Raw genomic sequence first — 23,896 nt, 5'->3', positions numbered from 1 at the left:
TTGCGAGTCGCTTTTAACGGTGCAGGCCGCAGAGCCCTTGCCGCGGGTTCTGGCCGCCTCACCGTGCTTGGCACCTTCACATGGCCTCCCCCGCCAGTTCACTACTTGGCGCAGCCTTCGCGTCCCATATGTTCACGAGCTATTCGTGCGCAGTGGGTCCGATCACTGCTCAAACCAACAGCCTTACCCCAGCGTCCCGGCGGCGGGCGGGCAGGCGTATCCGGCATAACCCACACCTTCGAAAAGGTGTCAACGGCGCGTGAACTCATGCTGCTTTGGATGCGTCGGCGAAGCAGCACACCCGACTTGTTCCTCAACGTGGAAGCATTGCGCGCGCTGGAGAGGTGTTTCTCCAAGCACGGCGGCAGCGGTAGCCGTGAGGAGCTGCCGGAACTGCTGGTAAACCTATGTCTGTGAATTGCAAAATGGAGCATGTGTGTTTACGCAATATGTATGCCCGCAAACGGGAGGCGGAGTAAACGGGAGGCGGACATGCTAAGGACAGCGCGTGTGTAACTTATTGCTCAGTCCTGCCGTGTTGCGTTACAGGAGCCAAGCCGCCAGCCGCCAGCGCAACTCGATAGCAAAGCAACCCGGCTGCGAAACCCCCTCCCAACACCAACCCATTGTGAAAGTTGCACTAGTGGCCGGTAATGCTGGCAGTTACCTGTGTTGCACCGTTAACGAATCCTAGGACCTCAAGGGCCCCGGCAAGGGCCCCACCCCGGGCGACCCACCCAAGGCCAGCAGCGACAAAACCAGCGACCACTGAATTGCGGCAACCCCCGGGATTGCCCTGGGTGGGTGGGGGTACGACGAAGCACAGACGATTGACGAAAAAAGGGTAACATAGACGGGTACTCCAAGGTTAGACCAATAATGTAGGACATTATTTAAGAGACTGACCTGTGGGTGGGTGCAGGGAAAGCTAGAGGACACTGTCCCAGCAGTGGAACACACCACCTCTTGGTAATAGTCAAACCAACGGCAGTTAAAAGAACCAATGCGCCTTTGCGACCCAAGTAGGAACTTGGAGTCCCCTGCCGTACTGTGATCCGGCACATGTGTGCATGCGCCCTGCTTCCACGCACCACGGCAGTTCCCCGTCACAAGCAATAACTACTCGCCGATCTCTGCACTCTTACTTCGCTTCGAGAAGCTTATGGATGGCATGGCGGTGTTACTTGGATGCCGGCAAGGGCCGCTCCCCTCCAGGCTTGCATTTCTTCAGCATCCTTCACACCCAGTACTACCCAGTTTTGCCTTTCACCCGGAGCGGGTTCTGGCCGCCCTCTGGACCCCACGGCCTTGCACAGGACTTCGTGTGGAAGCTCCTCACGGAGATACACGACAGACGGAATAACCTGTCTTTCCAGGCGATGGTACACTTGATGAAGAGCCTACTGGTGGTGCTGCCGGCGCTGGGCTGGCCAGTGCGTGACCCGCGGGTCGTTTCGAACATCGCTTCTCGCCTGGCGGCGGCAGCTGATGACGAGCAGAGGCTTAGTCCCTTTGGGCTGCCCTTAAAGGAGCTCTGTGGGGCCTTCCGGTTGCTGGCGCAGCTGGCGCAGATCGCTAAGACCCGGCAGCCGATGCCTGAGACAGTCCGCGCCTGGGCCGTGGTGCTGCAGAAAGCATCAGAGCATCTGCAGTTGGTTGTCTTTGATGGGAGCGGCGTGTCGAGGCGGGTGGGGCAGGCGGATTTGGAGGCGCTTGCGGCGGCGGTGGAGCTTACCACGATGTACGAGCTGGCGGCGCCGGAGGCATTCATCAGCGCTTCCACGCAGCGTGTTGACCAGCTGGTAGCGGCGGCTGTGGCGCAGCGCCAGGCGGCCGGGTGAGGGGGTCAAGACAGGTCAGGTGGGCGCGGGCCGCACAGGGTGCTGTGCGTGTGTGTTGTTGCTCAGCAGCTCCATGCGGATTGCTATTCTCCGAGGGGCTGTAGGGAGCCCACTGACACGCACAGATTCATACTGGGCCCACTGGCTCCTTTGGGGTGCTCGTTACGACGTTAAGCCTTTACTCCCAGTCGGTCATCGCTGCTCATTGCGTAGGTCAAAAAGCCGCCAAGTGCTCACTACTAGACATGCTAAGGGCTGCTGGGGCGGTTTGGCCGATGTGTGGCCGTGCTGTGATATTTGCACTCTGCAGGCTTTGCACTCCTTTGCATCCTGTGCCCCTCGCCTGCAGGAAGGGCGGTGATGTCAAGGGTGTTGCCGTGGAGGCGGAGGCTGCGCGTGATGGTGGCCGGCGGGGAAGCAGTGGACGTGGAAGCAGTGGACGTGGTCGCGGCCGCAGCGATCGGCAGCCAGGCCGCAGAGGAGGCCGTGAGTCTCTATCCTCCGCCACATGGAGGAAGCCGTCGGCATCAGTAGAAGATTCAGCACCTGCAGAAGCAGCGCGAGCAAGTGCGGTGGTGGAGGGTGCGGTGGCGGTGGAGGCACCTAGCGCCGATCTGGACGTACCCGCCCTGGCTCGTGTCCTGGCGGCTTGGTGCCGCACGAAACCCGGCCGGCCGGCCCCTGAGGCGTCCTGGCTGAGGCGCCATGCAGAGCTGGTGCTGCGGACGCAGGATCCGGATACCCCGAAGCGGCTGAACGCACTCAAGCAGCAATTAGCGGAGCTGGAAGGCAAATTGCATGGCCTGGACAAGCAGGAACGAGCACAGCTGCAGAAGCAGAAGCAGGAGCAACAGCAGCCAGATGCGGATATCCAGGGTGCCGACAAAGGCTCTGCGAGTGGCAGTTCGATGAGCGGCAGCCGAGGCCGCGGCCAGGCCAGGGGCCGAGGTGGCGGGCGCGGTGCTCATCCACGGACCGAGCCTAGACGGGGCGCCGCACAGTCCCCGGAAGGTGTTGGCCGGGTTGCCGAGGGACTGAAGGCCAAAATGAGCAAGGTTAGGGCCGAGCTGAAGGCTCTGACTACTTCAGGTGGGATGCTGCAGCAGCTGGCGCCCCTGAGCAATAAGGACGTGGTGACCTTGCTGGTGGCGCTGGCGAGTCGGCTTGGTGAGGAGGCGGGCGCAGATCTGGGCAACTTGGCGGAAGCGGTGGTGAAGGCGCGTATGAGCCGCAACTTGGAGCCGCCCTTTCTTGTGCAGGTCGGCGTGGTGTTGGAGAGAGGAGAAAAGAGGGATTTAGGTTGCAGCAGTCAGGCCAGGCAGGCCACGAGGCCGCGAGGCTACCGAGAGAGCTGAGTCAGGGAGAGGCATTGGCTGTTAGGGGCAGCGTAGGCCCCCGGCCGCGGGTCGGCCAGGGCCACAGACACCCTGGTTGCAGCTCTTGGATCTCACAAGCAGCCTCCTAGTACAAGGCACTCTGGGTGATGCTCTTTCCGTGTGACGGTAAGCTCCTCGACCAGTCATGGTGCGCATGCACACACGTGCCGTGTACCCCGTGTACCGCTCCATGCAGGCGACAGCCGCCATTGCCAACATGGGCCATGTCCCGGAGCCGGCGTTTCTAGCCGAAGGGTTGAGAGAATTGATGCCCTTCCTGTCCAAGCTCGACCAGAAAGATGTCCTACAGCTCCTGGAGTCGTGGGCTCGGTTTAACTTCATACCTGGCCGAAGCCACAAAGTGGCGGTGGCAGAGCACATCATGGAGGCGGTGGATGCACACGGCGGCCTGGGCGAGGCTCCGACTGCGCTTATCTGTCAGCTGTGTCGTTCCTTCGGGCAGTGGGAGGTGCCCTTCCAGAAGGGGCATCTCGTGTCGCTGCAGGTGGTGGTGGAGAGACGGGTGCTCATGTCGCTACCGGAGGAAACGGTCTCGGGCCTGGGGGCGCGGGCGCAGGTGGGTTGGGCAGGTTACCAAGGCCAGAGGGGTTTCTGGACCAGGTAATTAAAGTTAAGCCGGCGCTATTTTTTGTTTTGGGGGATTTGGTGCGGGGTGGGACGATAAGGGCGGGAAGGGAGCCCTCCTGGCCGCGTCTCCACACTCACTCATTCCTTCACCATCCACCATCCACCATCATGCACCACCATTAACTCCCCTACGTGATGTACGAAATATTATATCCCATGATTGCACAGCTGATACGAGGGTTCATCTGTGCAACCGTTCTTGCGTGCCTCAGCGCTTGCATGAGCAGCCAGAAATCCACATCGATATTGATATGATCTTTATAATAGCTGGTTGGATGGGTGGCTTGCATGTGCCTTCACCTTCCTGTTGCAGGTGGTCAGGTCGTCCTCCTCATCCTCCGCGCCCGCGATGAGCCTGGACCACCTGCTGTACGACGTGTTGCTGCCACTCGCCCGGCTGCGTCAGGGCTTCAAGAATCCGGAGATGTTCACGCAGGCGGTCGGGCACTGGTCGACGCAGGGCTTTGTGGGCCTGGACGAGCGCAAGGCGGCTTTGCTGCTGAACGCATATGCGCACAACACGACGTGGCCTGCGGTGCCTCAGTTGCGGGAGGTGAGCCCGTATAGCGGTAGGTCTGCAGCATGTGTATGTATGTATTCCTGTGTGCGTACATCCCCTGCCTTCGCACCTGTCCATCGTGGGGTTGTTGTAGCGGACATCGCTGCGGTTGAACCCTGGGGAGGCCTTGTGGGTGGGGGCGGATCGAGGACAGCTATCGGAAGCCGGGACCACCACCAACGGGCCGTACTCGGCCGCCGTACATAAGATGTGGCCTTGGGAATCTCGTGCCGGGTCAGCTTAGTGCTGATCCTCCTTTCGCTTCCAGTCATCCATACCCCTGTCGCACTATAAACCGAGCCAGATCGCAACGTGTTCAGGTACAGGCAAGAAAGGTGGAAAACCGCCGGTACATCCAAACGATCACGTCAATATGGCACAATAAACCCGTAGCTTTAATTAACCAAAGTACTAAAGAGATACATATACATATATCTACTGCAGTTGCCAGCTGTGATGTGGGTGCATACCATTGCCCGATGATGGTGCCTTGCGCGGAGCTTCCGGGTTCACGACAGCTCAGTCTCTGTGTGGTGCTTGGTCGCGACACTGGTCTCACACCGGCTGCACCCATGCTTATCTGCATCCATTGACATCCGCAACAGCTGATGGCGGTAGCAAACCGTTCATCCATTCCATGTGGAAGACCGTAAATGAACTCCATTTTGCTTCGGCCTGATGAAGCTGTGACCCCCATGTGTGTGGCCCCCGCATATCGCGATTGCCCTTACATTGGCTTTCAGAGGTTACACGAGCTTCTGCACGCGGCTCTCACCTTGGGCTCCAGTTGCGCAGCGGACCTATCCGTGCTTGTGCTCGCTGCCAGCCGGGCCATGCGGGTCATGGCGGACAAGATGCAGCGGCCGAAGGGCATACCTGTGCTGGTGAGCCGCGTGGATGGGATGAAGTGCCATCACTTCCATCCCTTTCAGATGGGAGCACGTATTCATCAGCGGGTTTGGTAGGAGAGGTTCGCCTGGAGGGTTTCGCGTGGACTACTGGCCCTGTCTGGTCAACTTGCAAAGCAGCATGGATGGCAAGGGAAGTGTGACCCGCGGTTCCAGATTCCTATAAGCTGCAGTTGAACGCAGGCGGAAGTAACAAATTGAAAATGGTCGCTAGGCCGCGTTCTGATGTGGATTGGCGAACCGCATACTATGCACAAACTCGCAATGGTACCTCCGTGTCTCTAGGACATGCGTTCACATCTGTTCTGGCCCGTCGCAACTATTCGGCCCCATTGTGCCCCGCCCACCCGCACCACAACAGGACGTGACCGACCCACGGGTCGCACTGCTGGTGATGCCGGCCGTGGACCGCCTGCTACAGCTCGAACCCTCCGCACAGCACATTGCCCGTGCTGCCCAGGGCCTCTTCGTGGAACTGGAATGGCGCGGAGAAACGCATACACGTGCCGCGGTCGGCAACCGTAGTAGTGTTGATAACGACCAACCGGCGGCTCCCGAGGCGCTAGCGCTGCTGGTGTGCATGCTGGAGGCGGCTGACCGCAGCCTGGAGACCTGCAACTTACGGAGCTACGGATACCTGCTGGCCGCCTGCAATGCCATGAGATACACGCCGCGCAAGACATGGCTTGTTGCCCTGTATCGGGCAGCTGAGGCGTCACTGGGCAGTAGGGGGAGTCCCCCGGTGGATGTCCTGGTTGGCTTGCTAAATGGCATGACAGGAGTTGATTACGGCTCCAACTCTGAAGAAGGATCTGCGGCCGGCGACAACGACGCGGATCCTCGTGCTGCTGCTGCGGCGGCTGATGATGGGGCTAACAATGAGAATAACAGAGAAGATGATTTCAACAAGGCAAAGCAGCCCTTGCTGCTCAAGTTGGCTGTGGCTGTGTTGGCGGAGCCAGGGGCATTGCAGGTGGGCCGCGACTCGCGGGATATCCTTAAGCTGTGTGTATATGTGCCGCTCAATTCCGAAAGCTGTACCCAAAGCTACAACCTTCACGAAGGTGCATTTATTTGTCAGCTCGCCCGCATGGGGGGTCACAATTCTCCTCGGTGGGTGCATGCTATTTGCTGATCTGTATGTATCTCGATGTCCAAGTCGACCCCAGGGCATCATCCCGGCGCCACACACTATTCGTTTGAGACACACACCCTACACATACACGTACACATACACACAGGCTCTCACAAGGAATCCCGACGACCTGGCGAAAGCTGTCCGGCAGCTGGCGGTGCTGGGTCTACATCCGGAGCCCGACTGGCTGGCCAGGTACACGCAGCTCGCGCAGAGCTTGTTGAGCTCTATGTCCCTGAAGGGCGTTACCCATGTGGCCGAGGGGTTGGCGCTCATGAATGCCCAGCCGTCGCAAGTGCTGCTGGACACCCTCATTGTGCGGGCGGAGAGGGACCTGCGAAGCCTCTCAACGTACGATCCCTTCCTGTGTGGCCTGCTGCTGGGTAGCATGCACAAGATGCAGCAGAACATTTACCGATCCACGCAGCCGAGTTCCTTACGGCGGTGGAGGGAAGAAATGGAAAAACAGGCGGACGGGGAGCTGCAGCAGCAGCAGCAGGGTCAGGTGTTGGAGGAGCGTTTGAGCGGGGCAGCGAGGGAGGCCTGGGGCCGCGTGCACATGCAGTTGGTGACGGAAACCCGCAAGGGAACCGGTATCTTGTCGTTCAGGCCGGAGCAGCTGGTCCTTTTGGCCAGCGCTGTGGCCTCACACGAGCTGACCAGAGCACAAAACGGCTTTGGTGGAAGGGGCGGTGGCGGCGGCCAGGGCGGCGGCGGTCGCGGCAGGACCGGTGCCGCTGCAGTGCAAGACCTGACCGGCCGCGTGACCGTGGAATGGTTACAAGACTGCACAACAGTAAGTAGGCCGCCAGATGCGCTGGGGGGTGAAGCTAAAGCGTATTCCGCAGCGCCTGAACGAGGTCATGGATGATAGTGGCATGGTTGGTGTACGTGTACGGTGCAGAGGCAACCTCGGGGGGGGGGTTGCATGGAACCCCAACGGCCAACGCACATCCTGAAGTTGTTGGACAGGCGCTGCCAATATTCGTGGGGTTGAAGGAACCGGACACGGCGTTTCCGTTTGCATCTAGGCCAAAGCCATCCCACTGTGTCTCTCGCCCACAAGGTGCTCCTCACGAGTCCTCACCAATCCCTGGTTCATTACGCACCTCCACCGCCCCGTCCCGCTCACCACCCTCGTTTCGCCAACAGCCCCAGTCGACCGTCATCGCTCCCTTGCCCTGTTTTCCCTACAGGGCTTGCTGCGTGGCCTTCCACCATCTTGGGGCCACGGAGGGCCTAGCGGCTTCTTGCCGCCGGCGGAGCTGCTGATCAACTTGCTGCGTCTGACGTCACATGTGCTGTACGATACCAGGCCCAACACCGTTGCACGGCTCCTACCGGTTCCAGAGGGAACAAGCAGCGCCGAGTCAGAGCTGAGAGTGACGGTTACCACATACGTGCGCCGTGCTATGTCACTCCTCGCTCAAAGGTCCGGCGATGGCAATAATGGGCCGATGGTCAGAGGCCGCGGTGGCGATCCAGCCTTTATCACCGGCGTCGAGTGGCATAGGCTGCTGGACGCCGCGATGTCTGCCGGCATACAGCCTGCACAGATTGAGGTCGACTCCTACGCAGCGGCCCTGTTTGGCTCTGTTGCCGAGCTCGTGGAAGGTTCATCGTCGTCGTTGCCTGAAACTGCAGGATTTAGCGATGATAAAAAAGTAGTGGAGGAGGAGAGTACGCGCAAGCTGCAGCTGTCCCTCGCTTGGGATGAGCTGAAGGTTGCAATTGATTACGTGCTGCTGCCAATGTTGCCTACAGCGCCCGGTCCTGACATGCTGAAGCAGCTGCGGGAGGGGCTGCTGGTTCAGTCGTCTGCGGCGGCAGCGGTGCTGGAAGCGGCCAGCTGGCAGCACTTGTCATCCCTGTGCACCTACGGCCTGCAGGTAGGCCCCGAGCTGCTGCCAGAGGACTGGTGGCCCAGGCTGCAAGCGGAACTGCGGCGGCGCACCACGTTGCCTGAACGGCCGCTTGAGCTTGCTTCGCTATGCTATGGGCTTGAGGTCACCGGGTGTAGAGCGCCGGCAGCGGCCCTGCTGGCGCTGCAGCAAGGGTTTGATGCTTTGGCCGCGGATGAGCGGGTGCAGCTGAGCGGCCATGAGCAGCGTTGGGGTCGTGCATTGCCGCTGCTCCATCTGCTGTGGGTGTGTCACCGAAACAACTTCCTGGAGGCGGTACCCGAGCATGTATGGGAGGAGTTCTGCTGCGGCTCCAGCCCCGTGGGCTCGGTGCTGCCATTGCTCCAGCCGTTGCAGGTGGGCCAGCTGGTATTGCTTTGGGTGGCCCACATGCATTCACACGGCGCCGGCAGAAATAGCAGCAGCAGCAGCAGCACCCACAGTAACAGCAGCGGTCGTGACAACGGCGGTTCTGGACACAGGTCAAGTACACGGGACCTGCCTGATTGGTTCACCCCGGCATGGATGGATGCACTCGTAAATGCATGCCGTGGGGGAAAGGGCCAGCAGGTTCCGCAGAGTGGCGGAGCTGCGGCGTCATTGCAGCAGTCGTTGGAACCGCTGGTGGCGGCGCTCGCGATCTGCTACTGCCTACCAATTGGCGACATCAGCGGTGGCGGAAGTAGCAATACCGGCGGCAGAAGGAGCGGCGGAAGTAGCAATGTCCCGCTGTTGCAGCACTGCGTGGAGGTGCTGGTGGACCGGGCGCTGCCCGCACTGGTGACTTCCGACCAGCTGCTGCCGTTGGGGGACATCCCGGTCTTCCTGGAGGCCCTGGAACGGAGGGCCGTGCCGCTACCGCAGCCGCACCTGCGAGCTATCGTGGCGCGCCTGGAGGGACCAGCAGCCGCTGCAGCGCCCTCCGCGGCCGTGGAGGCCAAGGGCGCTTCAGAAGGCTCGGATGGCTCAGCCCCTCCGTTGAATGGGGATGCCGCCACGCCTCTGACGCAGCTGGCCCAGCTGGGGCCTGTGCAGGCAGTTCGGGTGAGGATCTGAGCGACCGGATAACAGGGGCGTGTCGGTAAGGTGTGGGCCACATCTTCATGACTCATAAGAGCCGAGAATGCACTAAAGCCCTTAGATACGGAGGGATAGGCCAATGATGGGCCACGTGTTGGTGTCACTGGGGCCGACATTGACATTGACAAGCCCGCCAAAGTTAAAAAAATCTTGCGCAATTGGTGCGGGCGGGCGTGTAAGAAACCGCTCCTTCTATGTCTAGAAGCGAAGCTCCCGGCTTGCTTTAAATGGTCTTAGAAGGCCCTTCTTAAGCCCTATGCGAATCTACAAGGATGCTGCAACGTGACTTTATACCCCTAGCAGTTGCAGTAGCATCACTGCTGCTTAGCATTTCGGTTGAACTGCACGTGCAGGTCGTGACCTTGCTCTTGGCGACCAGGGACATTGAGACAGTCTTACCTGTCCTTTCAGTTCTGATGCCGTCCGCGGCGGACGACGTGCTAAGGGAGGTGCTGACTGATCGGCTTGGACAGTCCGTGCTGAGCGCAGGGCTGGAAGCGGGCATGTTCGCCGCAGCTGGCCTGGACACACCCGCCTCGCGTCCTGCTGCATCCCTTGCCGTGCAAGTGTCCGCGGCGGCAATGGCGTCCTTTGTCCACCAGGTACTCCGGCTTGAAGGGCTGCCGGTGTCGGCCGGAACACCTCACGGAACCGCACCGCGGAATGCAGGAGGCGAGGGAAACCACCCGCAGGCGTCACCGTCGCATCCGCAGCAGCAAGTATCGCAGACAACCCTGGAGACCGTGCCGCCAGCGGAGCTTGCCAAGTTTGCACAGGCGCTCATTGACGCTTCAGGTGCTCGTCCGCTGTCCACCCCCGCTGCGGCGGTGCTTATGCGACTGTTCTTGATCGATGGCGTCGTCCGGCAGGTGCCCAACTCCTATTTGGAGAGGGCGCTGTGCCACAGCCTCACCATCACGGGCAGTCGCAGCCGGGGGAAGGAGGCCACTACCGCCGACCCGGTCTTGCCTCTTCCCATGCCCGATGGGGTGTGTTCGATGCTGATCGCACAGCTGATGCCTGCAATAAGAGTAAAGTTGGGGTTCAGCGATTTGGTGTCAGGCCTGCAGCGCTGCGGTGCTAGCTCCGTACAGATCCAGCGCGTGCTGCTGGCCGTGACAGATGTTGAAAGCCTCACAGGAGAAGAGGTCCTGGTGCTGCTGCGGGCGCTAGTGGACTGCGGGGTGCGTGAGCAACTGGCGTTCACTCAGCAGCCACCCGTCGAGCCACCTCCAGAGGCCACCGGCAGCAGCAGAAGCAGCGGTGGCGAGGCAAGGTATCCCACTTCAGGCGGGTCGTTCGTGGCGCTAATCGTGCGACTGGTAAAGCAACTGCGCCGCACTGCGGCTTATGAGCTGTCGGTGCGGGAACTTGCGGAGGTGCAGCGCCTGCTGGCGGTACTGTTGCGGCGACTGGATGGGCTGATGTGTGCTGACTTCTTAGATGCTTTCTATATCGCCAACAGGGCAGTGCACAGCAATCGGATGCTGTCCGACGCAGAGAAGGACCCGGATGCGTTGTTTGAGCTTCTGGAGTCATCATCTGCGTTGGGTGAGTGGGTGAGGTTTGCGGGCACAGGCGCAGGTCTTCGTTTTTCAAGCTCCTCGTGGTTCCATGTGTGTGGGTACGTGCGTGTGCGTGTGTGTCTGGATATGCCATTAGTGCTGGCTAAGCCAACGGCCCTGGACATCCCGAGGGCAATCCCGATTTGCTCCCCTCCGCCGCGCGGCTTTTGGGCAGTGAAGATGAAGATGAATTTCTGGATGGGGCCGGGACCCTACCCTGCTCTGCGCCTCTTGCGCTGCACTGCCTCCTGAATTTTGTCATGATTCTCCCATCGCATCATGTCATGGCTTGCCCTGCGTCCCAGCCTTGGCTCTTCCGTATCCCCTTTTTTATCTGGACAATACGCAAGCGGGGACGTTATGTGCCGTTTGTGGCTAATGACTCCATGCGGCCCTTCACGAATTCTGCCATTCATGCCTCGCGCCTTCCCTGAACGTCCCAGGCAGTGCGCGTTTCAACAGGCTGTCTGCTAAGCTGCTGATGTTGAGGAGTTCAGCCGCATTTGCCTCGGAGATAAGCACCTCACCTGAACTGGAAGCAGCTGAGACGGCATCTCGGGTATTTCAGGCCACTATACTGGAGGCCCACGCCAGCGCAATCGTGGTGTCTCAGATGGGCGGATACCTCATTGAGCCACTAGAACTTGCCAAGTTGGCGCCCGTCCTCATGAAGCTCATGTTGGGCCATGTGGAGGCAATCCGGAGGGACGGCGAGGCCGTACCGGACCTGGACCAGGCCTACGAGTCTCGGGCGCGTCAGCAGCTCCTGAAGCCAAGGCGGCTGTCCCAGCGGCAGCTGGGTTTGCTGTTCGGGTTGTTGGTGTCCTGGGGCCCTTCGGACCCGATTATAGAGACAACGGACCTGTGGAAACCGTTGGGACCCGTGGCCTTGGTAAGACCTGGCATGGATTGACGGCCTTGTGGACGAAGCAAGCGTGGGAAGGCGGCGGGGTGCGGAATTAGCAAAAAGAATGGGGCAACACGTTTCACGCTTGCTGGCGTTCTGGCCGCATCCTGTGCTGCAAAGGGCCACAACTTGAAAGGGCGCAAGGGGCAGGCTAGGGGCCATAACAGAGCCATTCGGGTGATGCATGGGTCCACCGCAGGAAGCCCGTGACTGCACGCCACCATGCTGCATGTGCATCCCGTGTGTGTGTGTGTATGTGTGCACGCTGCCCTGTCCCGCTCTATCCATACGCTGCTCCAGTTATGTACCCTCTGTACCTTCGGCACCACCGCACAGATCCGCATTCTGGCCGTTCACCAACTGGATCAAGTAGCGAAGCGGTCGGATGGCAGCACCGCCGTGGAGCATCTCAACTTCGTGCTGGACGCCCTGGAGCCCTTCACTTGGACCCGATTGGATAGAGTTTGGCCAGACGAGATTCATGAGGGGCCCCCACCGTACACTGCCCTGCTGCTCGAACCCGTAGCACGTCTGCTGAGCGGTGGTGTCGAAAACGGAGATCAGCCAGTCTTTGAAGGGCACGATCCTTTGCAGGACGTGATTTTCTTAAACAAGGTCGCCGACCTGGACGAGGAGAGCCTGAGGAAGCAGCTGTTCCTCTTGCAGCCCAAGAACAATAGCTTAGCGGCGACGGCGGTCGAGGTGCCTGACGATGAGAGGTCTGGCACAGGAGGACGCATTGGGCCCGCCGTCGCTTTTGCAGAGGCCAAGACTAGGATGCGCACCAAGGTTCAAGAAGCCGTCGTAGTGTTTGACTCGTGTCCTGTCATGCAGCTTCCAGCCGAGCTGCTGCCGCCACCAGGACGACGTCATGGCATGCCTGGCGACCCCGCGGGTGATGCTGCGCGGGAGGCGTACGTGCGCGCTGCGACGCCGTTGCTGGCGGTTATTGGGCGGCTGCTGCGACTGTTGTTGATGACGCGCACTTTCTCACAGATGGTAACGCTCCTGCGGGGTTCAGGGCTGCCACTTGCCATGAACGGCCGGTGGACTCGCGCCCTTGGGAACTTGCTGGTGGGGGACGATCATGATCGTATCATGAACGATCATGAACGTATGCAGGAGATGATGGAAGCTCAGGATGCAGTCGCCAGGGCGCAGGCGGAGGCCGTGGCGGCAGAGGCGGCCAAGAAGGCGGCGGTAGAGGCAGCCCAGGCGCTGCGCAACCCATGGGCTGCGTGGGCTGCGTTGAACGCCATGTTGCCCTTGGGGGACACCACCCGGTTGGAACTTGCGATGGGGCTGGAAAAGCAGTTTTTTGCATCGCTTCATGAAACTCCTGGCGGCACGAGCAACGATGAGACCACCGAGGAGGCGGAAGACTGTGGTGCCGCTGCTGAGGGGCAGTTGTCAGGGCGTCATGGTGTGGGCGGCATAGATGCAGGGAATGTGGGGGGGGAGGCCGCGGTGGCTGCAGATTCGCCGGAGGAGTCTCAGGCCGGGGTGGCAGAAGCACCAGCACCGTCACCACCAGAGACAACCGCTTTCAACCCTTTCGACGTGACATCTGCATTTAAGCAGAAGTTGAGCGATCTGGGGTACAAGGTCAACTAAGGCGAATGTGGCGAAGGGGCGAAGGAAATAGAGTACAGCAGAGCAGGTTTTAGCAGGTAGCAGGAGGTACCTTAGCCCGCCAAGACCAACGAAGAGAGTCGGGAGAGAGAAACCCGCGGAAGGGAAAGAGTAAGGTGGCGCACGTAGACCTAGATAGGATTGGAGGATGCACCGCACGATGTTGATGCTATCAAATTCGCATTTGAAACGGTTTTTCTCTCCCTCTTGGACTGCTGTTTTTCACGTTGCATGACAACGTTTTCTGTCGTAGTATGTTGGGGCGCAGGATGAAGTGATGTTCGTACAAGCGCGGTTTGCTGCTTTTTGTTGCAGCCAGACGGGGTTACGTCCCCGGACATGAAGTGCTACTGAGCGTGTGGAAGACGTATAAGAGGTCGTCTTTTCCTCATTTTCAGGACCCCAGCGAACAGCCGTGGGGGATAGGGGGTACTTGAATGGTTTCCGAACTCTGATGGCTTTGGATATGCTCGCTTGCTGTTTATGTGATTAGAGATGTTGCGCGCTTGGGTCTTGCTGTCGGTGCAGGAAAGCGTTTGTGCTGGTAGGTAAGGATCCGAAAAGGCATTCTCGTTGCTTCCGTCAAGTCCTTAAGTGCAATTGACGGGTCAACCGAATATTTTGTTGTTGGGTTGCTCTCGAATATCCAAGCGTTCGGAGGGTTCAAACTCCCCCGGTCTTGCAACAGGTCGACGAGACTGGGTCAGACATGATTGGCTCTTTCCCGATCATGGGGGAACTTCAAACCTGCTTCACGTCGACCTACCAGCAGCACGATCAAAAACATATAAAGCTATTATGATGCACGCATGGAGTGCTATTCCTTCAGATGATGCAGATCACACATCCGTCGCTCGTATCGGGTCACCCGAATTTCACTAGCAAGCAGATTGACCTGGTAACTATTTTAGCAAACCTAACCGCAAACCCTCTCCATGTTAGCAAATTGTCGGAACCAAAACGCCCAAACCATGCGGCATCACTTTCTATAATGGTTCCCTCCAGGTATGTTTTGCGGTTATGACAGCCCCACTCCCTCTTATGACCTCTTTTCCTGGGCTCCCGATCATTGGCCGTGCCTCGGGTCCGCCAATTAGCGTGGGGCAGGGGGCCGTCTTTGGTTGTTAGGGGCTGTACGGGGATTGGAACGGGTCTGGCCTCGACAGCTCTTCGGGTCTTGCGGTTCTGTTTGCGGGCCGCACCGGTGTACAGTTGAATGCACCTTAACGCCTTGCCATGCAACCCCTCTCAACAATCCTCCAGACCTCCGACATTTCAATACAATGCCCTCATCGCGCTTCCTCCCGGCTTTTGTCTCAATAGGGACACACCGAATTCAGCCGGGCAGAGCAGGGCTCCCTTGTCCGCCCGCCGTGCGCCCTGCGCTGAGGCGTCGGCAGTCGCAGCCCCTCACCGCGTGTTTTTGCCGAAGAATCATCAGACGCGCGATTTTAGAAATCGGTATTGTGCCATAGCAACGACAAACCTTTAGAGCGTTGCAATCAGTGCAAGGTCCTCGTCAGGCCTCTGCTTGTGTACTGATATAGGTGTCGTAGCCCTCCAAATTTCACGGTCATGATGCCACATACTTACAAACTTGTCCTTGCATTTACTTTCTAAAAAAGTGCTTTGTCTGCGTGCAGAGTTTTGCATGCCAATTCACATGTCACGAAAACGTTCAGCACGAAGTTAGAAACTAGGACACCAACGTCGAAAGTCATGCATAAGATCATCCTGCATGATTACCCACGTAAACAAGGATATTTCATGAAGATAGAAAAAACTTTACAACGCAGCTGTCGTATCTAAAGCAAATCTAATCCGTACACCCTACGGCGCTGGGATTTGCCGTGTGATAGACTTTTAGCTAAGCGAGGCGACGTCTCAGTTTACATATAGGCTGTTCCATCACGTGTTTAGGAGCTTCCATCACCATAGAAAAAGTTGGGGATAATTTTTAAGCCCGCACAATAGAAACGTTTTGACGGTTGCTTCCCCGCATGAGGCTTTTTAAATCACCTATTACTCATCATGCAACTTCTTGGAGCATGCTTCGGGGTTTGCTTCAGTGAAAGCCCCGTCAATGGGCGCCAGCTTGAGGCCATATCGCAAATGGGCAATGGATGCTGCGCTATGCCAAAGGAAGAAGCCGCTGTGGTCATCCAGAATGCCGTGTGTCCTCCCACTACTGCTATTCCTTCCCTTCCTGATGCCACCGAATATCAGCAAGGTCAACATGAAAACAGTTTAGTGGATCAAAAGATTAGTGTTGCTTGTATAGAATCATCGCCGGTCAGTCCAGCACCTCAACGCCTTAGCCTGTGTTCACTGCGGGCCGAAGTGCGGCCTGAGCTGGTTTCTATGCTGGTGTCTGCGAGCTCTTTCTCCAAGCTATCTTTCCACAATCCATCTTTGCAACTGTCAAACTTGGAGTCCACTGCCTCTTTGGGCTCCGGCACTGTCGCACTGATAAGCGATGTCCGAGTGAGTTTAGCTGGCGAGCGCCAGGCCTCCGATTGCGGTCCCATCGCCGTCAAACTCTCAACACTTGAGCAGCTGCTAGCATCTGTCACAGAATCGCTCTGGGTCGGCCAGGTGCGAGCGTCGGTACCATGTGCGTACTCATTCCTGAGCTATCCCCGTTGTTGTGTTGTCAGATAGTATAGCGCTACTGGTTTAATTAAGTGTCCGTACTTTCCCCTTCCCTGAGTATTACTTGTGTATCATCGCGGTTTCTGTAAGGAACTCCGTTTGGGCTGGAAACGGGAAGGGGCCAAAGGCTTGCATCGGCCGCGACGCTCCGTGCTTTCCTCGTGATATGCGTATGGTCACAAGTTGGCGAAGCATGCGCGTTTCATGACCGCTTTGCGACTGGACGGTCGCCAACGTTTGTGCCACGTCTGCATCAGACCATCACGTCGTCATTTATCCAAGCTAGTAGGGTATTGTTGAATAATATTGCGCATGGGCACGTTAACTTCGCAGTATTTTCTTTCGCAAACCGCACTGTGTGCTCTTGCTTGGCTCGCAGGGAGCGCAAGGGGCGGTGCTTAAAGGTGGGTGTCCAGGAGGAAAGGCAAAGAGATAGGTTGCTAAAGGCCGATGTCAGGGCAATGGCCTTCAGTTGTGTACCGTACGGCATAACCCAGCAGTCCGCCCAGCCCCTTGCCCCGGGGTGTGGGGCACCGCATCCGGCAGCGGCGTATGCTGGCAGCGGACAACACGAGCAATGGAATACATCGAAACTTGCTGCGGAAGGCAGAGCACCAACGCCAGCCTATTTGCCCTATAACGCCAGTCCAGCCCCCTATTTGTGACCCACATCACATACAACACCCCACATGTTGTGCAGTGCGGATGGGATGTAGATGGATGCGTACATGAACGGGTGTGGCGAGGCATTCTCAGCGCAGTTTGATGATAGCCGTACGTTCCGTTCGCCTGTCCATTGTCGCCATTGATACGCAGGGCAATGGCGCTCCGGTGGCTGCACTGTGGCCGTCAAGTGGCTAGTCAGCGACGGCGGCGATCTGCCCGCCGCGTACATGGAGGCAGTGGTGGCCAAACTGCTGGCACACCCGTTCCTAGTACAGACCTTCGAGTACGGTATATGCCGGCTTGACGAGAAGTTTGTCCAGCTCCAGCAGCAGCGGCACCAGCAATACAGTGCAGGCCTTCCAGTAGATCAACAGCAGCAGGAGGAGGAGGAGCCGCGGCTGCAGACCCTAAACCACCAGTTGCGTGATTATGCAGCTGACTGCCTCGACCGAAGCCATCTCGAGCAGCAGCAGCAGTCGCTTCCTGTCAGAGGGCAGCCGGAACCGGCCGGTGGCTGCAAGCCTTCACCCTGCCCCAGTCCACCCCAGCAGCCGGGCGCTGTCCCGCCCTTTCCCCCATGTCCGCTGTCATTCGCCGACGCCATTGAGCCTTCCAGATGCGCAGGTTGCAGCGGCGACTGCAGCGATACAGCCAGGTGCAATGCTGATAAGGTCCACGGTTCGATCACGGGAATTCGGTGCCCCATCGGACAGGTCCATGGGTCCGGGACGCTTGCGCCAGCGGCGCAACTTGAGGTTGGCGCGTCTCCTTGGGCACCGACAACGCCCGATCCATGCGTGGATGCCTTGCCTTCGGCGTTTGAGGCGCTGACGGCAGGCCAGGACAGCTTTGACGGCGGAAGCGGCAATCCAGCTGGGTCACGGCCAGTGGACTGTATTGGAGTGTTGAAGCAGCTGGGCGCTACGATGGGCAAATACGTGGTGCAGATTGTGAGCGAGTGGTGCGACGAGGGGACTTTGCACGCCGCCATCCGGCGCGGCGTGTTCAAACCTCAGGCCCCAGCCGGCCCTGGAGGTGCTCGGGGTCGGTCGCGGACCTGGGCACTGCGGGCGCTGCTCAGGACCGCTCGCGAGGTGAGGTGGGGAGGAGAGGAGGCGGCGGGTAGCGTGCGACAGGCAGGGGAGCTGGACAGGGCCCTGCCGCAAGGTGGCTCAGAGCATCCGGCTTGGTCCAAAAGCCCCAACCCAATTTGACAAAGCTCCCCCAACCCAACACCTGCACCAACCCGACCCCGTTTCCAAGCTGGTAAAAAGTTAACCAGTCCATCTAACCCCGTGTTTTCGCAGCCTCTGCTCTCCACTTTCTCCTCCGTCTGTTTGGCCCTGACCTGCGTGCAGGTGGCCCAGGGCATGAGCCACCTGCACTCCCTGAACATCATCCACGGCGACCTGAAGCCCGGGAACGTGCTGCTCAAGAGCAGCCGCATCGATTCGCGCGGCTTCGTGGCGAAGGTAAGATTCAGGGCGCCGGGCTGCCCCTGGGTTTCGCCCCACAGCTGGTGTGGTGGTTATATATTGCGGGTAAGGCAAGGCCGTCAGGCGGGCTGGACTGCGCGCGCTTGATATCTACTGTTTATGAGTTACTGTTGGCATTCAGGTGGCACGGCTGCCCATCACGGACACACAGGTCGCGGCCCGGCTCTAAACACTGAAAGTCCATAGGGATTATTAGTTTTGCGGAGGTGTGGCCGGTTCCCTATCAAGCATTCATTTTTCTCGCTCTTAACAGCGCGTGGAGAAAAGGTCAACTGTACAACAATCTGCGCCTCTACGTCTTCTATGTCTTCTATATCCGACGGATTTGGTTCCTTGTTGGCTTGTCGGTCCTTGGTGTGGTCGTGTAATCAATCGCAGGTAGCCGACTTTGGGCTGTCCCGGCTGTGCAACCAGAGGGAGGAGTACGTCACAACCGCCGACTGGGGTACGGTGCCGTACATGGCGGGCGAGTACCTGGACAACCGGTTGTGCAAGAGCTCAGATGTGCGTGAGGGGGAGGAGGGCTGCAGCCGGTAGGGGCGCTAGGATTGGACCTTTTAGGCGGGGAATATTGTGTGCAGAGGTCACGGAACGGGAGGAGGGGAAGTATTACACGGTGGGAGGATTAGCGGCTGCTTTTGTCTCATGTCGTCCTGTATCCACACCTGTCTCTCTCAGCGGAGAGGGATGGGCACGGGGAAATTGTGGTGAACACGGCGGGTTCCTTCTCCCTAATGGTGCGACCGATTGCAGGTCCCCAACGGCCCTCCGCCCTTCCCTGCATGTTCTTCCGGATCCCTCTCTGCCGTCCATTTCCCCAACCCAACCCCAGCTTTCCCTCCCCCTTCCCGCTTCACTCTTCCCCTTCATACCCCCCCACTAGGTTTACTCGTTCGGTGTGCTGCTATGGCAGATGTACACGGGCAAGGCGCCCTTTGCAGGTCACCTAGAAGGTGGGTGGTAGGGGGTTGGGTGATGCAAGTGGAAAGTCTGGCCGTGGGAAATGGTACCAAGGCAGTGGGGCCTCGGAGGGGTAAGGTCGACGCCTCCGGTGTCGGAGCCTGGGGAGCCACAGCCCGGGGCTCAAGGTGCGAGCTGCGATGCTGCTGTCAAGTTGTTGTACCACGCCATGGCCAGAGCCGGAGGCCTTTCCCGACCACCTGGCATCTTCCCGATATTCGCCACCTTGCGCTGCACTTGCGTCCGCTGGCTCCTTCCATCACACCGCAACAGCTCAAGTGGCGGTGGGTGTGATGCTCGGCAACCTGCATCTGGAGTGGCCGACCAACATGCCACCTCCCCTCGCGAGACTGGGCCAAGCATGCTGCCTCCACGAGCCCGAGCAGCGACCCACGTTCAAGGTTGGAATGGCTCGGGGCAAATCAGAGGGGTGAGGGGACGAGGGCGCTGCGTCATGAGGAATTCAAACAGAGCCATGCACCACCGGTCGGCCGACCTGCGTTTTTTCCTCTTGTTACAATTGTTGTGCTCTGAACGCCATGGGCACGCCGCTCTTCTAACATGCGAATTCTCTCTCACTATGGGATGTGTCGGACAATCGGTCAACTCCCTACATAACTGGATGCTCCAGGGATCTCTGTTGTTCTGCTGCCTGCACCCTGGCGCCCTCCTGTATCCACACCTTTGGCCACCTGCCTACGACACCCCCACCTTACAGGAGGTAGTGGTGGCGCTCACGGGCATTGAGGCGCAGGTGCGGGATGCGCACGCTCGCGCCAAACTAGCCATTCGCCGCTATGGCACGGGCACCACTGCGGCCGCTGCTGCCATATCGGGTGCCGCAGGCCGATATCCCGCAGGCGGCAACGGCGCCACCTCGTCGCTGGTGTTACAGCATGCCGCCTCACTGCCCCAGGGTGCCACTGGCACATTCCCTTTAGCGACCGCTGGAGCTCCCCTCTCGACATTTGGCAGTTCCGTGAGCCAAGCAACCTTCCACCAGCTGCCCACCAGCCAGCACCAGAACCAAAACCATCCGCACAGCGAGAATGCGGCCCGGTCTGTCAGCCGCGACACCGCTCCCCGCTTGGCACCCGGCCGCCTGCAAGATGCATGTCACTTAAACCGACCCACGAGAAGCATGCTAGTGCTTGGGAGTCGCAAACTGGACATGCTTGGGGATAGCTGCTCGTCCGAGATACCACCCGAGCCACCAGAGTCAGATGCGGTGGCGTCGCCGTCGCCATTCGTGGTCGTGGAGAGGGCCGACGCCATGGGCGCTGCTGGCGGAGGCATTGCGTCGGTGGCGACACAGGTACCGTGGCGTGCGCAGCCGATGTGGCGGCCGCTGCCGCCGGACCTGCCGCCGCAGCCGCTCCCGCCACTGATGTTGCTGCAGTCTCCGACGCTTCTACATCCCCATTGCCCTGCCGGCCGCTTTACGCCAACGAGCACCTCCCGTCTGCATATGCGCACCGGTCCCGGCAGCCCCGTAGACGATGACCTTGACGTCAGTGGTGTTGTACATGGCGACAGCAGCCCTCCAACCCTCTTAGACAGCCTTTCCACGCATAACGTTGCGACGATGCCGCCGCCTCCTCTGGCGCTCGATGTCCCGGCTGCAGCGGCCACCACGGTGCAGTCCATGACGTACAGCAGCGCCGCCGCCGACTCGCCCGCTGTTCCTTCCGCGCTGGCGTCCATGTCGCCAGCAGGTGCCTGGACAACTTGCTGTACAAGACCTACCAATGCCGCCGCTGTTGTAATCGGCATGGAAAGGGCCGGTCCCCTCGCCACCACGGCGGGTCCCGCAGCGGCGGAAGTCTTACCATGCCGGGCCCGAGCCCCGGAGGTGGCGGGTGTGGTTAGCCCCCCCTCAGCGGCGGCTATGGGCATTCCGCCTCGGATACCAGACGGCCTTCCCAACTATCCTGTCGGCGGCGCCGCCGTGTCAGCTGCGCCGTCAGCGGAGGCGCGGGACGTGGTCGCCACCTGCGCCGGCTCTGACTGCAACAAGGCAAGGGCGGTAAATGAGCAGCCTTTCGGTGCAGAGGCCGCTGTGCCAGGCACCCCAGCGACTGTGTCACCTACGCGGCTCCTGCCGCCGCCACCTCTGGGGGCGACATCGCTCGCCTCGCTTACCTTCAACCTGCCGTGTGCGCCTTCGGCATCGCTGACCAGTCCATCTGGGTTGAATGCGGAGTGTGGGGTCCCCGCTAATGGCGCTGATGGATGTTGCATGCACGCATCTGCGCCCGGGTTTCCTGCCGAAGCTCCGTTGCGACAGCTCCCGGACATACACCGGTACGTGAGTCTTCCAGCGCCGCTTCCGGGTGCCAAGGGCGGACGCGGCGATGTTGGCGACTTTGTTGACAGCCGTGGGGCGTCCATGTCGACGGATATGGCGCAGCAAAGCCCCGGATGGTACTCGCTGAGCTCCCCGCGGCCGGAGCAACAGCAAGAAGAACAGCAGATTCATATTAACATGATGCAGCACTTGCTTCCGCCGCTGCAATTGGCACAGCCGCCGCAGGTGCAACCGAAGCTAAGGGAGCAGCCTTTCGCGCCGCAAAGTTGCGCATTTGAGGCCGCAGCCGGCGCCACCGGCGACATGTCTGTGGCCGGGAACGAGGCCGGCTTTGGGACTGGCCAGAGCCCGCATGCCTATTCTGGCCGTGTACTGCCGCTTAGACTGCTACATCAGCGACAGCAGCAGATGGCAGATGTGGCGGTGTGGACTGGAAGAGGCGTGGGAAAGGGAGCAGCAGCTTGGACCCACTCAGGCCTGACAGGCGCTCCTTGCGCAGCCGCGGTGGCCATGCATCGTCGGCCTCGTAGCGCGCTCGGGCTAGGTGGCTACGGGTCCGCCACCCCAGGCGCTGCTGCGTCGGCCGTCGTGGCGGGACGTCGGGCCACCGGCGGTGCACCTCTGCCGCACTCGTACGGCTCCGCCGTCACCACGGCGGGGAGGGCATTGCTGGATGAATCGCCGCCGCCGCCGCCGCCGCCGCTCGGATTTTCCCCCATGACATTAATTCCCTTAGGCCCGGTGCATGAGGCAGTAGAGGGGCCCGGTGCCAACGCAGACGGGTGAGACGAGTTGGGCAACAATGCTGACGCTGTGGGAATAGTACAGTCACGCAGGGAATTGGAGGTAGGATGGACGGGGGGGTTATGGCGTGATCGCAGTTGGGCAGTTGGAGTGACTTTTAAGAGATTTTACAACGCGTGCACGTGGCTTTGGCTTTGATTGAAAGATGTTTAATTTGAAGGTTCAGTTGCGACGGTGGGAATTTTATGTTAATTGCGGGCGTGGCCTGCGACTTAGGGTTTGCAAATGATGTATCTCGAGCTGGACTGTGACCAGGATGTGCTGGTTTCCCCCTGGAGTGGTGGCATTCAGGTGATTACGTGCTTTCATTCATTCATGCGGTACCAAAGAATACGGCTCTGCTGTGGGGAGTGTGCTATATTAACAGAGGGGAGGGGGGGAGGGAGGAAGATTTTTCACGTCGACAACGGGACAATGGGGCAATGCAGATCATCAACATACCAGTGAAACTGGGGCCGTGCGTGCATTCAGCTACACTATATGGTGCTGAAGATTCCGTGGTGTACTCCGGGTCTTACGGAGTGCAGCATCCTTACTGTGGGTGCAACCTAGACGTATTCCGACTCTGTATTATATGATATTGACAAATAAGGGTTTCTGCCGGCCTTATCTTTGATGAGGGGGGGCCAGCGCTGGTTTGATTTGTGTACTACTGATCGGGTAATTTCATGTCCACTATCGCAGCTGCGCTGGTCTGAGGCGTATTGCACTTATTGCCTGTTTTGTCGATGTCTCACGGTGATGGCCCTTGACAGAAGTAATGCTATATATATTGGGCCCCTGTCGCAGCGTCGTTGGACTATGAACAAGTACTGTCGGTGGGTTGGTCAGTGGGTTTGGTTTAGTAGTGGCGATGGCTGGTGGCCGTTGTTTCAAATGGCTGTTTGTTTTTTTGTCCGCGGCTTTCAGCGATGAATGGCCTTTGACCCGTGCGGTGGCGGTTGATGGTTGGGTTTGGCTTGTGTTAGTCGGTCGATTCATCGTCGGCTTATCTCTCTGTTGTTGCAGTGAACGTTCGGGACAAGGAGTGGAAAGGTACGCTACCGTTTTTCCCTCTCGCCCTGTCAAGTTGGCGGTATACCTACCCCTTAGCAGCACTGGGGCGCACTCATCCTGCAGCGGCAGTACTTGTAACGGCCATCTGCGCGGTGTGGGGACAACGGATGCAGGGATGGTGCTGCTGGTGTCGTGCGTTGACGCCGGAGGGCGACGTTACTTCGCCCCAGATCTGGCAGCTCCGGCTGCTGGTGTGCGGGCTTGCACACACACACACACACACACATACGCACACACTCATTCGAACCTTTTAGTTGTAAGTTCCGGGAACTGCACGTTGCTCTAATGCACGTGCACACGAGAGAGCGCGAAGAGGGGAGGAAGAGACCCACGGTGTGCGATGTGGGTTGAGCGGCTGGCTGGCAACTGCACCAGTAGCAGGGAGGTGCAACTAGTTGACTT

The 23,896-nt window shown here is 59.3% G+C and overlaps 2 protein-coding genes across 2 annotated transcripts; both read left to right on the top strand.

The window, feature by feature from the left end:
• Positions 1–279: 279 nt before the first annotated feature.
• Positions 280–13,534, top strand: VOLCADRAFT_86469 (uncharacterized protein; the record flags this gene model as incomplete). Its single annotated transcript, XM_002946272.1, has 13 exons — positions 280–399; positions 1,317–1,837; positions 2,191–3,100; positions 3,414–3,794; positions 4,179–4,418; positions 5,168–5,308; positions 5,694–6,305; positions 6,574–7,263; positions 7,664–8,725; positions 8,978–9,412; positions 9,802–10,999; positions 11,457–11,905; positions 12,257–13,534. The coding sequence occupies 13 exons, from the start codon at positions 280–282 to the stop codon at positions 13,532–13,534; spliced, it is 8,037 nt and encodes a 2,678-aa protein (XP_002946318.1).
• A 1,009-nt stretch (positions 13,535–14,543) lies between these two features.
• On the top strand, positions 14,544–22,420 carry VOLCADRAFT_86468 (uncharacterized protein; the record flags this gene model as incomplete). Its single annotated transcript, XM_002946271.1, has 12 exons — positions 14,544–14,557; positions 14,816–14,925; positions 15,894–16,147; positions 16,584–16,608; positions 17,021–17,964; positions 18,229–18,342; positions 18,745–18,874; positions 19,045–19,103; positions 19,250–19,319; positions 19,600–19,727; positions 20,045–20,080; positions 20,243–22,420. The coding sequence occupies 12 exons, from the start codon at positions 14,544–14,546 to the stop codon at positions 22,418–22,420; spliced, it is 4,062 nt and encodes a 1,353-aa protein (XP_002946317.1).
• Positions 22,421–23,896: the final 1,476 nt, after the last annotated feature.

This window comes from Volvox carteri, assembly GCF_000143455.1.
Source record: "Volvox carteri f. nagariensis unplaced genomic scaffold VOLCAscaffold_1, whole genome shotgun sequence".
Lineage (NCBI taxonomy): Eukaryota > Viridiplantae > Chlorophyta > Chlorophyceae > Chlamydomonadales > Volvocaceae > Volvox > Volvox carteri.
Note: the sequence above shows the minus strand (reverse complement) of the source record. Positions and strands in the feature narration are given on the sequence as shown.